The sequence below is a fragment of the Cetorhinus maximus genome, chromosome 21 (assembly GCF_964194155.1).
Source record: "Cetorhinus maximus chromosome 21, sCetMax3.hap1.1, whole genome shotgun sequence".
Classification (NCBI taxonomy): domain Eukaryota; kingdom Metazoa; phylum Chordata; class Chondrichthyes; order Lamniformes; family Cetorhinidae; genus Cetorhinus; species Cetorhinus maximus.
Window position 1 is genome coordinate 86,841,785 of NC_135899.1, and position 18,239 is coordinate 86,860,023.

The following is an 18,239-nucleotide window of genomic DNA, read 5'->3' on the forward strand; positions in this document are numbered from 1 at the left end:
CACTGCTGGTTGACAGAATTGCTCCGGCACAAAGAGGCCATTTGGCCCATCATGTCTGCGTCAGCTCTCTGCAGGAGTAATTTAGCTAGTTCCACTCCCCTGCCTTCTCACCATAGCCCTGCACACACTCTCTTTTCAGATAACAATCCAATTCCCTTTCAAATGCCTCGATTGAACCTGCTTCCACCACATTCTCATGCAGTGCATTCCAGATCCTAACCACTTGCTGAGTGAAAAACCTTTTCCATATCACCATTGCTTCTTTTACCTATTACCTTAAATTTGTGCCCCCTTCTTTTCAATCCTTCCACCAATGGGAACAGTTTTTTCCTAACTACTCCATCCAGACCCCCCATGATTTTGAAAATCTCTATCTAACCTCCTCTCAACATTATCTGCTCCAAGGAACACAGTCCCAACTTCTTCAATCTATTCTCCTGTCCCGATATCAAAATAGATAACTGCTGGGCTGATAAAAATGGCTGCAGCTGATCACATGCTGGTTTCTGAAGACTCTAAGCTGTTGCAATAGATAAAGGCTACCTCATCCTCCTGGAATGTGACTTGTATCGTATAAACATTCAAGCCAAGCCAACACAAAGGATAATAGACGATAAGTCTGAACCAGCCAGCTTCAACAGCATTATCTCTGGGATTCACTAAGTATCTAGCCCTAATCAACAGAAAGACCAAAATCACTGATGTAGGCCACTGCTACAAACTGCATTGCCCAGATTCCATCCTGACACAGCCACTGTTGTGGCTAGATAAATTGGTTTCAGCAATGTTCATCTATTTGACAGAGTTTAGATTCTGGGCCCACATCTTCTCCACCAGAAAAGACGTCCACCTCCATTATATTGCTTGCCTCTGTCTCTATCTCAGCCCATCTGCTGCTGGAAACCTCATCCAAGCCTTATAACCTCTGGACTTAACTATTCCAACGCTCTCTTGGCTGGTACCCTACCTTTCATTCTTCATAAATTACAATTCATCCAAAACTCTGCTGCCCATATTCTCACTCATCATTCCCATCTTCATTAGCCTACATTGGTTCCAGGTCCCCAATTTAAAATTTCCTCATCTTGTGTTTAAATCTTATGTCAACTCTGTAACCTCCTCTAACCCTACAACTCACACCACAAAACTCTTTCCTTCAACTATGGCCTCTTGTGCATCCTACATTTGGCCATGGCCCTTCCTTAAAGGGCAGCATTTCATAGTATGCTCTTCTTTTAATGAAGAATGTTCAAGTGATGCAGATAAAACCAAGAATATTTCTAACCCTCTAGACAGAATCTTGAATAGGCATAAGTATTTCATGGAGCTTGCCTCAAGAGCTACTGAAGAACTTATGATCTCTACCCTGCACTTTGCCAGTTAACCATGTGACTTATAAAGAAGCACCAGCAACACAAGAAATCCAAACATTCTGAATGCATGACAAACCAACTCAACTTGAACTTGGCAAAAAATGTTTCAATATTATACATCCTCAGTTATTCCATGAGACCATGAGAATTTCACATGATATCAATGCCCAAACCTCTAGATGTCAGGACAAGTGGATGACCACAGTTCAAAAGGATTGAACTATAAGAAGTTGGATTCTCATCCCCAAGCTCTGAGGGACAATAAATAAGGAGTTACTTATATAAAAAAAAGTTCTGCTTTTGCCCAATTCACTTAGCCTAGATTTTCCATCTATTGTTCACGAAGAGAGCAATTACAGGGACTGTTCTATCAAAGCTAATTATGCTTTGCAAAGATCAAATCTGTAAAATATTTAGGAGGCAACAGGAGAACACAGCATCCAAAAGAAACAAAAATTTGTTCCTCAATACACCATTTAAAACATTCCCAACTGCAAGAACTGACATTATTGTGACAACACCACCATTAATCAGGTTAACTAACTACACATATCTATTGCTGAGTAAGGAGATATAACAAAGTTGTTCACCCAGCCCAGAGGGTTGTGCATACAAGTTTTTAATCCTTCTCAATTTAAACTTAGACCCTATGGCTCAAGAAAATGAATAATTAAAGTTTTTAAAATTATGCATTTTTTCCACTTAGGTAGCTGCTTCTACAGAACAGATGTTCTGACTTAAAGAAATAAATGCCTTGAGTGCAATATCTATTCTGCAAATGATCCTTGAACTTACCAATGGAATTATTGATAAATTTGTAATTTAATTGCACTCATAGGTGTATTATAAACAGGCATTAGAAATACATGGTCATAGCATCACTCAGTTGTACAATCTGGCTATAGGTTTTCAAAATATTTTGATAAATTGTGTATGATTGTACTATAACTTAACTGTGCATATTCATGTATACACTTACAGTCTGTCCTGAAGTTCACTTGTATCTTGTTGTGTTCCTAGTTGTTGCACTATTGTATTTATCTGTGCAGCTGTAGGCAAAAATAGATTTAAACACAATTACAGCAAATTCCTGAGACATTAAAATCTGATCTATGCAATTACACATTTAGGCAATTTTTGTCCTGCATAACCACTGCTGAATTATACAGTAACAGAACAATTTGATTTTATCCATTTAACTGCTTACTAAAAAAAGGGGTATGTTGCCCAGGACTTTAACATCGTCCTTATATCAAATTGTTGTGCTGGTAGGTGCAGTATTTGTAGTAGTGTCAAACTTATGCTAAGATTGTAGAATTCAACTTATAATTCTAGGTTTTGAAATATGAAGTAAGCACAATGAGAACAGTATACACCAAGTTCATGAAGTTTGGTACTATAAAGGAATTTTTTTTGTGTTCATTTGTGTATACATCCAAGAGAGGGAGAGGAAGGAAGGGAGACTGACAACTTGTTCCATAGCTTCTCCTATTGGAAGATCCTAGAGCTATTTTGTCACAGGTTAGTGTACAAGGAAAGCTTCCATTTGGAAATGTTAAAAGTTGAACTAAATGTCCGACTAGAAATTGCAACAGGGAATTGGACAACAACTATAATGAAGATACTGAGTTAAGTTTGAATCATGCTCTATTCCTCGATTTATAATATACCCCTTAGTCTGATCAAAAAAAGGAAGTAGTGCTCAATTTTTAGCTCAGTTGACTTTCTTCAACTTGAACACTATTAATAAAAAGGGATGAAGCTAACCCATCCTATGTCATCAGCTCACTTAGTAGATTGTACAGCGTTAACATTTTGTTAAACCATTTAACTAGACTGGCAGATTTCCCTGACACTACAGTTCAGACTGACTTCCTTTTTTTAAAAAAAAAATGTGCAGTCCTGGAAGTCTATCTCTAAGTATTTCTACTGGTGGCAAAGTTTTTTCTGCACTTTACAAATCATGTTGATGCTTTCTGTGACAAGTTTGCACATATGACGCTACAGGGGAACTTGATGCATCTTAAAACTTGGTGGCAGTTAGGGAGTGTCATGTTTACATGTTTAGGTCCTTCATCCTTCTCTCCACTTCCTCCTCGTCCCTAAATCAAGGCAGTCTTAGCTGCAAGAAAAAGATTTTTTTTAAAAATAACAGGGACACATCAGCCCTACCAACTACGGCTTCTCTTTTCCAAGATAAGAAACTTAAAAGGTGGCCAGTCCATCAATGCAAACTATACAGTATAACTGACTCATATTTTGATCTTAGAGGAGAGCGACAGTGCAACCTTTAATGACAGTACAGTTTGCGGCTATTCTTATTGAAAGCAGTCTGCTACATGGGTGCCAGCAGGATCACAGGCTCACCAGCTCCAGTCTCTATGGAGCCTATTTCCACACATTCAACTGACAGCTCAAAACAAGAACAATTATATTGCTACACTTCAATAAAGAAACTAAACTAAAGGCTTCTTCGTTCATGATTTGTGGGATTAGAAGGGAAACGATGTATTTTGTTCTTCTCATTTGAATGGTCTTCCACATACTAACGATGCATGTTAGAATGTATTTTCCCCCTTTGGCTTTCATTTCATTTTCTTTGGGAAGCTCTCTTAGCAAATCACTACCCCGCAGCTGGGACTCCAATACAATTTAAAATTTAAACAAACTTTGCTGAATGCATCAGAGTCCAACATGGGTTATTATGTGTAATGATATGAATTCTTTACAATGGAAAATATTACAATCTTGAGATAAGCACTGATATTAGATAATTCAATTTTTGCAGTGATTTCCATATTGTTAATATATACAATTCATATTTTTAAACTTGCAGGGAGCTATGTTAGCTATCTGCTAACTTGATTGGATAGCTTAAGATAATAATAGGCAATAATAAAATCCAAAGCAAGCTGATGCTTGTTGGATGATTTTGTTTTACCTCAACTTAAAATTGTTAGTTCATAATGTTCGGTGCTGGAAGCAGATTTAACAATAGCTTTCAAAAAGGAATTGGATATATACTTGAAATGGAGAGATTTTCAGGGTAATGGGGAGAACGCAGGGGAATGGAACTAAATGAATGGCTCTATCAAAGAGCCAGCAGATGTGATGGGCCGAATGGCCTCCTGTGCCATATGATTCGATAGTAAACTGACAAGTCACGGGAACACTTAGCAAAGTACGGACAAATTTCAATAAACATTTTCTCTCCCGAAAGACAGGCTATTCATCAAGTTTCCCAAGTGGTAACTGGGTTCAGGCCAATTAACCTTGCCACTGAGAATAACTAAAATTACATATCAATTAAGGCAGCATATTACACTGGGCTTTGGCATTCTAAACTAACATGCAACTGGCATTTACACTTTCAAATGTTGCTGAAATAGCTTATGAATTGGATCTGTTGTGCATTGACCTTGCCTAGAGTTATAATGGAATGGAGAGGTTTTACTGAAGCCTCCATGCGAAAACAGTAGAAACCAACACTAAAAAAAGGTATCAGTCATTAAGCAAGTGTTGTGTTCCAATTGATACTTTGTGCTAATCAATTAGGCAGGTCTCAGCATAAATTTATGTTATTGGGAAATACAGAACTAAAACCCTCTTAGCAGGAGAAAAGTAGTTTTAAAAAGAGGGAAACTAAAGCCCAGGTTTCATCAGTAAACAATATTCTAGCCCCAGTAACCTGCGGCAGGAATCCATTAACACCCATAATGCATTGCCCATTATTGCTTCTGTGCACCCACAGACCGGAGAGATATCTTCCCTGCAGCAATTTCCATGTTATTAAAGTATGGCACAGCACACTAACTTTTCTTTGCTTTTCTGAAAGAAGCCAAGAAATGCTACAATACCGTATAATATAATGTAAGTTCTGGCTAGATTGCAGCGCCACTTTGTAACTAAAATTTATTGTTTAAAGCTTCATGCACCTTGAAGCAAAACTGATCTTATTGAATCAATATTAGACACTTCATGCTGAATGTAATGTCCTTTCATTGCACATGTAAAATTCTCCCATTAGAAGCTAGCTTGCTTCATCAAATAGCAAAATAACCATAATCCAAGCAGGCTTTGTTTAGCTGAAAGAAAGATTACAGTATAACGTTTTCCAAGGCTCTTGCAGCAGAACCGACTGCAACTTACTATTCCGTGAGATCTTCTGGATGTTGGCGCTGCATGTTTGAATGAGGCTGTTGAAGTCCTGGGATTGAGCGTGGTAACTGAAACGACCATCTTCAACCCGTCCATAAGACATGGCTGCATAAGAGGCCAGCGCTGACCCAAAACGAGCAACAATGAAGAGTCAGAAACCTCGGCACTTCCTGCAAACCTACAAGAATAAGATTAGGGAAAATATTCAGAACTTGATACACAAACCTAAAAAATACCTGGTAAGACAAAATTGGTTAAATACAAAGCACCATAAGAACATAAACAGGAGCAAGAAATTTCTCTCCATCTCAGTTGTCACGACCCACTAGGGATAGCGCGCTGTAATAACAAGTCCCACTGTTCCCCGAGCCGTGACAAATGTGAACGTTTGACCAAATCACCAGATTTCCCCAATTCTACCCAACTGTTTAATTTAGGTTAACAGAATACAAGCACCAGGTTTGTAAACTTAATAAGTAAACAACTGTTTATTGAACAAATTGTCTTTAACTAGTAGCAAAAGAAATATGAACTAACTTTTAACTCTAACCCTTCTGAACCCCTAGACACAAACACACAAGATATACAAAAACATGGATTTTAAGGGGGAGATAAATCAGTTCAATAGCACCAATCAGGAGTACGGGATTAGATGGGTTAATTTTGATTGATGTCTTTGCAAATTCCTTGCAGTTTGTTGTTAATGATACGAGATGGTCTCCAAACACTTTCAGTCTGTGGTTCACTGGTTGAAAAACTTGCTTTTCAATGTCTCTACTAGCAATTTCACCCCCCCCCCCTTTTCCTCTTGGCAGGGGTTTTCAGAGAAAGCAGTTTACAGAGATACGAAGAAAAAGCCAGCTAGCTAGCCTTGTAGATTTACCGGAATCTTAAACCTCTCTCCTGTGTGTTAGAGGTGTTCTCTTTTCAGGCTAGGATCTGTCTGCTCACTGCTATCACACAAAACCTTGGTCACTTGATCAGGAGCCAATTAAAATGTTGTTGCTAGGCAGTTCCCCTTGTTTCAGGACGCCTTTCCAGCACCATTTTGCTCAATCTGGCACACTGTTCCAGGAGATAGCAACATTGCATATTCCTCATCCTGTTCCAGTGAACATGTCTTTCAACTGCAGCCATGGTAATTTTTAACGCCACAGTCCAATTTTTAAAACTACATTCCCACAGAAAATAAAGAAAAATAAAAAGATATGCTTCTTACATAGTCCTAAATGCCAAACCATTATTCTGAGATTGTAACCCCTTAATATTAGACTCCCAGCCTGGGAAATCATCTTCCCAGTATCTACTCTGTCAAATCCCTTAAGAGAGTTTTATATATTTCAAGGAGATCACCCTCATTCTTCTAAACCCCAGAAAATATAGGCTTAGACTACTCAACCTCTCCTCCTAGGGCAATTCTCTCATTCCCAGGAATCAGTCTCGTGAACCTTCACTGCACACCCTCTTAGACAAGTATATATTTCCTTTGGTAAGGTGATCAAAACTATACACTATATCCTAGGAATAAAAACAGAGTGCTGAAAAAAATTCAGCAGGTCTGGTGGCATCTATGGAGAGAGAAACAGAGATCAAGTCCAATATGACGCTGCTTCAGAACTGAAGAGAGGTAGGAATATGATGAGTTTTATGCTGTTCGGTGGGGGGGGGGGGGGTGAGGAGAGGAGGAGAAGCACATGAAGCAAAGGAGAAGGTCAGAGATAGGCTAGAGGACAGGAGAGATTAAATGACGAAATTGTCATGGAACCAAAGATAAAGGGAGTGGTAATGATAGTATTAAAGACAAAATATTGATCCAGAGTAGGTGTGAATGCTTTGTATCTTTATTATCTTTTAACCACTCCCTTTGCCCTTGATTCCATAAAATCTTTGTCATTTAATCTCCCCCATCTTCCAACCTATCCCAGACCTTCTCTTTTACTCCGTGTGCTCCTCCCCCCTTTTTCAACAGCATAAAATCCATCACATTTCTATTACTCTTCAGTTCCAAAGGGGAGTCATTTTGGACTTGAAACACTAACTCTCCTCATAGATGCTGCCAGACCTGCTGAGTTTTTCAAGTTTTTATTTCAAACCTCCAGCATCCAGTATTTTGCTTTTATCGTTATTCCAATGAAGGTCTCACCAAGGCCCTATATAATTATAGTAAGATATATCCCTCACCCCTGCTACCTTCAAGAATGAAAAACAATAAGTTGTATTTTATCGATTTATTACCTGCAACATCTGGCAAATTAAAATAAAATCTTGTTAGAAGAATTGTACTACACCAGATAAGTTGCAGAATTTAGCAGCACAAGAGGTGACCATTCAGCCCATAGCACTCACGGCCTTGGTTGAAACTGTGGGCATCCTCACTTAAGTCCTATGAAGGTTTTTGAACAAGAGGCATCTTTAGTCCTAGTCTTCAGTTGTAACAAAACAGAAGTGCCAATCCCTAGGGTGCAATATCATTCCTGCTGCCTTCATAACAGATGATGATCCATTCAAGAGAGTGAAATTCAGTGACACAATTCACTTACTTAGCTGGCCTGATTTTCTTCAATTGGGACAGTTTTTCTGATTGCCATTGATACAGTGAGCTCCCATCCACCAGAATGAACATATATAGAGGTTGAAAAACAAGTCAAAGTATGACTATCCATACTTAAATATGGCTTCAAAATATGGGTACACATAGTAGCAAATAGGTAAATCGATGGATTTGGTTCTAGGTCACTTCCCATATTAAAGATCAAGTCTCGGGCCAAAATCTTGAAGAAAATCTGACTAATCAACAGCCTCTGCCCTAGCTAGTTGATCAGTACCATTTCCAGAATGGAGATCGAGTACCGCCTAGAATCTGATGCTGCCAGAGCATTCATCACCAACATGGAAGAGACCATGAGGCAGACCCAGAACAAGGTGGGATGGCAACAAGACCTATTCTGATAAGGAGCATTTACCAATGAGATATGTGAAGGTGCTGTAACCCAACAGTTCAAAGCAACTGATATATCCCATACACAACAACTTGAATGTTATGAATCACAGAATCAGAGTGCAGAAGAGGCCCTTCGGCCCATCAAGTCTGCACCGACACGTGAGAAACACCTGACCTACCTACCTAATCCCATATACCAGCATTTGGCCCATAGCCTTGAATGTTATGAAATGCCAAGTGCTCATCCAGGTACTTTTTAAAAGGATGTGAGACAACCTGCCTCCACCACCCTCCCAGGCAGTGCATTCCAGACAATCACCACCCTCTTGGCAAAAATGTTTTTCCTCACATCCCCCCTAAACCTCCTGCCCCTCACCTTGAACTTATGTCTCCTTGTGACTGACCCTTCAACTATGGGGAACAGCTGCTCCCTATCCACCCTGTCCATGCCCCTCAATCTTGTACACCTCGATCAGGTCACCCCTCAGTCTTCTCTGCTCCAACGAAAACAACCCAAGTCTATCCAACCTCTCTTCATAACTTAAATGTTTCATCCCAGGCAACATCCTGGTGAACCTCCTCTGCACCCCCTCCAGTGCGATCACATCCTTCCTATAATGTGGCGACCAGAACTGTACACAGTATTCCAGCTGTGGCCTCACCAAGGTTCTATACAACTCCAACATGACCTCCCTACTTTTGTAATCTATGCCTCAATTGATAAATTATGCCTTTTTCACCACCCCACTAACATACCCCTCGGCCTTCAGAGATAAATGGACACACACGCCAACGTTCCTTTGTTCCTCAGAACTTTAGTGTCACGCCATTCATTGAATGCTTCCTTGTCAAATTACTCCTTCCAAAGTGTATCACCTAACACTTGAGCCAGATTCCAGTAAGAACTATCCAAGTACAGTGCCCCTTAAAGGGAAATAGAAGCATCGACAATTATATGTATTCTATATTATTGTGCGGCCTTTGGTATACTGCGCAAACTAAACAAAACTTGAATTTGACTCAAATAGCCCACATTCTTGTTTCAAGTTGGCTTTGTATCAGGGAAGAGCTATAGACTCCGGTTTCAATCTACATACACTACAAATCTCAATGTGCGTCAAATTGGCTCAGTTAGTAGCACTCTGCTCTTCAATAATACTTTCATCTGGGAGTTAAAAGGCTGTGGGTTCAAGGTCCACTTTGGGACTTGAGCAAGTTTTTTAGACTGCTACTTCCGTGCAATACTGAAGGAGCACTTTGTCAGCAGCTAAAGGCCCCATCTTCCTGTTGCTATTCGAAACTAAAGATTCGAGTAGCACTATCTTAAGAGCACCGTGTTTCCCCTCATGTCCTGGTCAACATTTTACCCATAACCCTATGAAAAACTGCTCATTTCACTGCCGTCCATGAGATCTTGTCTGCAAGGTGGTTGTTGCATTAGACATCATTTAAAAGTAATTAATTGACCCATTATCAGGTCATGTTGGCATACTGCTGGCTGCAGTTGGACAAGAATCCCAGAAAGTATTCAAGATAAACATAGTGCTTAATGACCCAGGTTTTGCAGTGGTAACAATGGTGAAACTGTTAGTGTCCGTTGACATCACTCCACAGCAACTTCTGGAGTCCGTCTATGTCTGGAATAACGCCAAATTCAGAAACCGCTGCCAGTGATTCAACACTTCTCCAGGAGATTGAGGCACCCCCAGACTGCAATCAATGGAAAATCAATTGAATTGAGGAGAACTTCCACTTTTATTCTTTAGTTGCACTGTAAACACGCTCACTGGCTCCGAGAAACTAAATTTTATAATTGTGGAATGTCAAATTGTCCCACAAATGATAAAAATTTCTACATTTTTAAAACAAGTTTCTTTATTTTAGCTTACATCTTAATCCAGTCATTTATTTCTCTGAAAATTTAAAAAGGATATCAAGTTATTTTAACCTCCTGGTTTGCTCTGAGAGAGCACTTCAATGTGGTTGGTTTTTTAAAAATTCGTTCATGGGATGCGGGTGTCGCTGACCAGGCCAGCATTTATTGCCCATTCCCAATTGCCCTTGTTCAGAGGGTATTTAAGAGTCAACCACATTGCTGTGGGTCTGGAGTCACATGTAGGCCAGACCAGGGAAGGACAGCAGATTTCCTTCCCTAAGGGACATTAGCAAACCAGGTGGGTTTTTAACCCGTTTGCTGACTTCATTGCTGCTGCACCCCAAGACATTCCCCGACTAGGCACCTGATTTAAACTCTCATCGGGAAAGGGGAAACAGATCTTTGAGGGCAGCTTTCTTCAAGGACAGCAGCACATGCCCTTGCTTCACATCTGACTGAAAAATCCAGACCATTCTTGCAGTGAGATATATCTATTCAGGAACACAACAGTACTGTTTAATAACTAATTAAATTTCTAAGTGAAGCAGGTCACCTAAGATTCAGTTTCACTTACAACTTATGTACATAATTTAATGTGCAAATGCCAATGTTGTGAAAGATGCAGTGAAGTATCTTCTATATTTATGCGTGCAATCACTAGTTTACCCATCCACTGTTTATTTCAGATTGACTGCACTCGAGGATTTCTCTCTCAGTTACAGCGCTGTTTTCATTCCACTTATTATTTTCTCAATAAAAAAAACTGGAAAAGCCACAAACCAGCAACGAACAATTCACTTACGGAATCGTTACAGTACAGAAAGGGGTCAGTTCACTAATGTCCTTTAGGGAAGGAAACCTGTCATCCTTACCTGGTCAGGCCTACACGTGACTCCAAACCCCCAGCAATGTGGCTGACTCTTAAATGCCCTCTGAAATGGCCTAGCAAGTCACTCAGTTGTAACAAACCGCTACAAAGGCGCAAAAAAGGAATGAAACCGGTGGGACCACCCAGCATCGACCTAGGCACCGGAAACAACGGCAATCGCAGCCCTGTCAACCCTGCAAAATCCTCCTTACTAACATCTGGGGGCTTAGTGCCAAAATTGGGAGAGCTGTCTCACAGACTAGTCAAGCAACAGCCTGACCTAGTCATCCTCACGGAATCATAGCTTACAGATAATGTCCCAGACACCACCATCACCATCCCTGGGTACGTCCTGTCCCACCGGCAGGACAGACCCAGCAGAGGTGGCGGCACTGTCATACAGTCGGGCGGCAGTTGCCCTGGGAGTCCTCAACACCTACTCTGGATGAAGTCCAATGGCATCAGGTCAAACATGGGCAAGGAAACCTCCTGCTGACTACCACCTCCCACAGCTTATGTATCAGTGCTCCTCTGTGTTGATCACTTGGAGGGCACAGAGTGGCAAGGGCACAGAATGTTCTCTGGGTGGGGGAGGGGCTTCAATATCCATCACCAAGAGTGGTTCGGTAGCACCACTACTGACCGAGCTGGCCAAGTCTTAAACGACAAAGCTGCTAGACTGGGTCTGCGGCAGGTGGTGAGGAAACCAAGAGGGAAAAACATACTTGACCTCATCTTCACCAACTTGCCTGCCGCAGATGCATCTGGCCATGAGTGTCGGTAGGAGTGACCATCGCACGGTCATTGTGGAGACGAAGTCCTGCCTTCACATTGAGAAGATCCTCCATTGTGTCGTGTGGCACTACCACCATGCTAAATGGGACAGGTTTCAAACAGATCTAGCAACTCAAGACTGGGCATCCAAGAGGCGCTGTGGGCCATCAAGCAGCAACAGAATTGTACTGGATCACAATCCGTAACCACATGACCTGGCACATCCCTCACCCTATCATTACTACCAAGCCAGGGGATCAACCCTGGTTCAATGAAGAGTGCAGGAGGGCGTGCCAGCAGCAGCACCAGGCATACCTAAGAATGAGGTGTCAACCTGATGAAGCTATAAAACAGGACTACTTGCGTGCCGAACAGCATAAGCAGCAAGTGATAGACAGAGCTAAGCGATCCCACAACCAACGGATCACATCTAAGCTCTACAGTCCTGCCACATTCAGTCGTGAATGGTGGTGGACAATTAAACAACTCTCTGGAGGTGGCAGCTCCACAAATATCCCCATTCTCAATGATGGAGGAGCCCAGCACAGCAGTGCAAAAGATAAGGCTGAAGCACTCGCAACAATCTTCAGCCAGAAGTGCCGAGTGGATGATCCATCTCGGCCTCCTCCAGAGGTCCCCAGCATCATAGATGCCGGTCTTCAGCCAATTTGATTCACTTCACGTATGTCCTGTACACAAGCAGCAGGACAAATCCAACCCAGCCAATTACCACCCCATCAGCCTAATCTCCATCATCAGTAAAGTAATGGATGGGGTCATCAACAGTGCTATCAAGTGGCACTTGCTTAGCAAACCTGCTCACTGATGTCCAGTTTCGGTTCTGCCAGGGCCACTCAGCTCCTGACTTCATTACAGCCTTGGTTCAAATATGGACAAAAGAGCTGAACTCCCAAGGTGAGGCGAGAGTGACTGCCCTTGACATCAAGGCAGCATTTGACCGAGTGTGGCATCAAGGAGCCCTAGCTAAACTGGAGTCAATGGGAATCAGGGGGAAAACTCTTCACTGGTTGGAGTCATACATAGCACAAAGGAAGATGGGTGTGGTTGTTGGAGGTCAGTCATCTCAGCTCCAGGACATCACTGCAGGATTTCCTCAGGGTAGTGTCCTAGGCCCAACCATCTTCAGCTGCTTCATCAATGACCTTCCTTCCATCATAAGGTCAGAAGTGGGGATGTTCACTGATGATTGCATAATATTCAGCACCATTCATGACTTCTCAGATACTGAAGCAGTCCATGTCCAAATGCAGCAAGACCTGGACAATATCCAGGCTTGGGCTGACAAGTGACATGTAACATTCGTGCCACACAAGTGTCAGGCAATGACCATCTCCAACAAGAGAGAATCCAACCATCGTCCTTTGATGTTCAGTGGCATTACCATCATTGAATCCTCCACTATCACTATCCTGAGGGTTACCATTGACCAGAAACTAAACTGGACTAGTCATATAAATACTGTGGCTACAAGAGCAGGTCAGAGGTTTGGAATCGTGCGACGAGTAACTCGCCTCCTGACTCCCCAAAGACTGTCCACCATCTACAAGGCACAAGTCAGAAGTGTGAAGGAATGCTCCCCACTTAGCTGGATGAGTGCAGCTCCTACAACACTAAAGAAGCTGGACACCATCAAGGACAAAGCAGCCCGCTTGATTGGCACTACATCCACAAACATTCACTCCCTCCACCAACACACAGTGGCAGCAATGTGTACCATCTACAAGATGGACTGCAAGAATTCACCAAGGCTCCTTCTACAGCACCTTTCAAACCCACAACCACCACCTAGAAGGACAAGGGCAGCAGATAGATGGGAACACCGCCATCTGGAAGTTCCCCTCCAAGTCACTCACCATCCTGACTTGGAAATATATCACCATTCCTTCACTGTCACTGGGTCAAAATCCAGGAACTCCCTTCCTAACAGCACTGTGGGTGTACCTACACCACGTGGGCTGCAGCGGTTCAAGGCAGCAGCTCACCACCACCTTCTCAAGGGCAACTAGGGATGGGTAATAAATGCAGGCCCAGCCAGCGAAGCCCACATCCTGTGAATGAATAATAATAAAGAAAATTGAGCCTGTGGGGTCACTCTGCAAGAACTTAACTAGTCCCACTTCCCTATCCTTTCCCACACAAACTCACCACACTAGTTGAATTGTTAGACTCTTTTCTTACTTTTAGTCAAATAAGCAAATAGCTCCACATCTGATTTTCACAAGTGTTACAATTTCAAATTTGTATAGTACAGGTAATTTAAAATCAATAATAATTGATCTAATTGACAGCACCATATTCTGTTGTGACTACATACTGCTTTTAAATTATGGATCTTCCACCTTAATGAAATAAACTCAGCAGGTTACTGTTTATAGCATTCCATCTTATATGTGATCAAGAGTTCATTTGCGAATAAAAAGCGATAGTTCAATCTGAACTGTGAAATTGTGGTCTACCCAATCAGTGCCATTTCATTAGGCAAGTGATAGTTTAAGTAATTTGCTTCTGAAAAGGCACATCTGTCAGATTTATGCTCAGTTTGCTAGCTTTCTTGCCCTGACTGTGATAATGTTGCTGCTTTCCTTTGTGATTGGAAATAAAATTATTTTCCAAGGTTCAATTTTCATGTTTGTGCTAAATTAGCTGATCTCAACTGAGACAGCAATGGGGGTTCATATGGAGATAATCTGTCAGGATTCTCATTCCAAATCATTGACTAATTCCACTTGCCGTTGAGCGTATGCATCAAGGATGACAGGATTGGGCTCAGCTGCAAAACAGGAACCCAACAACAGTCAGCAAATTCAGGAAGGGGAAGGTGGTAAAAAGAGAGGAAGAACAATTTTTATTTTAATTGTTTGTGGTGTATTTATGAAACAGGGACTTGCAATTTACTGATGATTACATTCCTGGTCTCTAAACTAATTAACTCAATGAAATATAATTGCATCTATACTTTCACTTAACAGTTCACGCAGCATGACAAATTCTGAAATACATTTAGAAGCAAACTCAAAGAGAAGGAATATCCTGCTGATGTGTGTGTGTGATGTCCTTGCAGACATATCTTTACTCAATAAAGAGCTTGCTTTTATGTAATGTCACATATTCAACTGAGAACAAGTGCCTGTGTCTTGCAGCACTTTTCCAAACCACTAATTTTTCCACATGGACTTCTAAAATCAACTTCATCCCATTAGGTCATCTGGACAACAAAATACTGCAACATGACTAACAAAAAATGTGACGAGGCAGGCTTGATAGGCTAAAAGGCCTACTCTGGTGAAAGTCTGGTTCTATTCTGGTAGCATCCTCACCTGATTCAAGCCCCACTTCAGGATTGAAGCACATGATCGAAGTTGACACTCCAGTGCAGGGCTGACTGGGTACAGCAACGCCAGAGGTGCTACTGGTTGCATGGGGTGTTACACTCAGACACCACTGCCCGTTCAGCTGAATGTCAAAGATCCCAAGATATTATTCAAATTAGAGCAACAGAGCTCTGCCAGGGTCCTGGTAAACGTTCCTCCGTCAACAACCATACCAAAAAACACACTTGACCAGTCATTCAGGTGCTGGTTTTGGGACCTTGCTTTGTGCAGACTGGTGACACATTTGTTTCCATAGCAGTGACTACACTTGGGGAGAAATAAAGTCATTGTCTGTGAAATACTGAACCACCCTGGAAGATATGAAAGACAGAAGATATCTTCCCTGTTCCAATTACAATAGTATTCTAAAATACACTAACTTACCCCACTGGTAGCAATGGCAAGTGCTTAGGTAAGTTGAAAATAGGCCAAGTTAGGGGGGCCAGAGGAAAACAGCCTTTTCTTGTTCTTGACAAATAGTCAAATAAATCTTTTAAAAAAAAAAGTGAGGTTGTTTGCTGAAAGATTAATACCAACTATAAAATGTCTAATTTGAATCAAATTGTACTAAAAGGGTATCTGAAGGCATTTAAAACTTAACCAGCAAGGTCATTTTGCCTCACCTCAAATTCAGGCTAAGTGGATTGTCAGGGGTGGGGCAATATACATTTGAATGAGATAATAAATATTGGAAATATACAAGGTCCATTAAGGAACTGATAAAGAAAAACAACAGTAATATGTTGGATAGAGCCAGTTCAACAGCTCCACTAACCACACATTGACAATATTAATTCACTGACTCATATTGCCACCATTTTTACTGAGGAAATGCTGTCTTGGAGAAGGCCAGCTGCCCAGAATGATCTCATCTATTTTTTCCCCCCACTTACAGTATTTAGACACAATGGTCAAAGGCTACCACCCCCAGAGACACTGGATTATGGGAAGCTTCAAACCCCAGCTTAACTTCTGCATCATCTTCTCCACCCTCACTGAACCCCCACATCCATGCATGGTGTCGTTCCAGACTCAACTTCTTTAATAACCACCCCCCCACCCCGCCTTCATCACAGTTCTGAGCTTAGGGCCCACATAAAGTGCAAATCCTGTCCTACACTAAATCTTACTTAGCCATTATCTCTGCCCTTGAACTCTTATTACATCCACACCCCCAACACACTGAGTTCAAAATCCTTGTTTTAATTACGAGTCTTCCCCCAACCCCCCCACCTTATCTCTGCAACAGCCTCCATCACAGTTCATGCTTCAACTATGGTCTTTTAGTTTATCCCCCTGCCCCACCACACCTTTGACCCTGCCCCTTTCACAGGCTCAAAGCCCCTGCTCTAGCTCCTTTCTGTGAAGCAGCCAGGGCTGACTGCATTACAATCGGTGCGGTGTAACTGTCAAGTCACCGTTCGACATGAGCAGCGACCAGTCTGGCAGCAGGCCAACCCTGGGAGCTGCAGAATAATGTCCCCCTCCGCCCCCAGTGCGCAGGCGCGGTATCACCTGCCCAACTAAGGGCCACTATTTAGCAGCTGAAAGGAAAACCAAGCCCAGCCGCTGACACTGAGACAAGTCGACCCGGCGGCAAAGTGGGTGGGGAGGGGGGGGGAATAAACAGCTCACAATACCCCCCCCCCCCCCAAACATTTCTCTATCTCCCCCCCGGCCCCCAAAGGCCAAGGCCAAAGCGGGCGAGTTTATTTCGAGGGCTTCCTACCAGCAGTGGGATTGTTTTCCCTCTGGGAAGCCGTCGCCGACACCGTCCGAGCTGTTACCGTCACGTGATATGCGCGTCACGAACGTGGCCACGCCCTACCAGTGCGCGATGACGCCATCGGGACCCTGTCAATCACTCTCTCTCTCTCTCTCTCGCACACACACACACACACACACAAACAAACAAAAAGTGCTGGAAGAACTCAGCAGCTCTGACAGCATCAGCGGAGGGAAAGACAGAATTAACGTTTCGAGTCCGTATGACTCTTCATCAGAATTAAAGAGAAGAAATATGTGGTGAAATATGTACTGTTTAAGGGTGGGGGGTGATGGGACAGGTGAAGCTGGATAGACCAGTGATAGGTGGAGGCACAGGAGGGAGTGGGCAAGATGTCATAGACAAAAGGTGGAAGGGGTGTCGATGGTGGTGATACTGGTAAAGACCATAAGACGTAGCAGCAGAAATTAGGCCATTTGGCCCATCGAGTCTGCTCCGCCATTCAATCATGGCTGATAAATTTCTCAACCCCATTCTCCCCGTAACTTTTGATCCTCTTACCAATCAAGAACCTATCTATCTCGGTCTCAAATACACTCAATGACCTGGCCTCCACAGCCTTCCGTGGCAATGAATTCCATAGATTCACCACTCTCTGGCTAAAGAAGTTTCTCCTCATCTCTGTTCTAAAAGATCTCTTTACTCTGAGGCTGTGCTCTCGGGTCCTAGCCTCTCCTACTAATGGAAACATCTTCCCCACATCCACTCTATCCAGGCCTTTCAGTATTCTGTAAATTTCAATCAGATCCCCCCTCATCCTTCTAAACTCCATCGAGTATAGACCCAGAGTCCTCAAACGTTCCTCATATGTTAAGCCTTTCATTCCTGGGATCGTTCTTGTGAACCTCCTCTGGACCCTCTCCAGGGCCAGCACATCCTTCCTGAGATACAGGGCCCAAAATTGCTCACAATATTTTAAATGTGGTCTGACCAGAGCCTTATAAAGCCTCAGCAGCACATCCCTGCTTTTATATTCTAGTCCTCTCGAAATAAATGCCAACATTGCATTTGCCTTCCTAACTACCGCGTCAACCTGCAAGTTAACCTTAAGAGAATCCTGGACTAGGACTC

The 18,239-nt window shown here is 42.4% G+C and overlaps 1 protein-coding gene across 1 annotated transcript in view; it reads right to left on the minus strand.

Annotated features, from left to right (window-relative positions):
* stx12 (syntaxin 12) overlaps nucleotides 1-17,184 on the minus strand; it is a 29,560-nt gene extending 12,376 nt beyond the window's left edge. Inside the window, exons 1-3 of the mRNA XM_078567386.1 lie at nucleotides 17,112-17,184; nucleotides 5,523-5,709; nucleotides 2,353-2,422 (exon numbers count right to left, since the gene is read on the minus strand). Coding sequence (XP_078423512.1) covers nucleotides 2,353-2,422; nucleotides 5,523-5,634 — 182 coding nt within the window. The 5' untranslated portion in view covers nucleotides 5,635-5,709; nucleotides 17,112-17,184. The remainder of the gene's footprint in view (nucleotides 1-2,352; nucleotides 2,423-5,522; nucleotides 5,710-17,111) is intronic.
* Nucleotides 17,185-18,239: the final 1,055 nt, after the last annotated feature.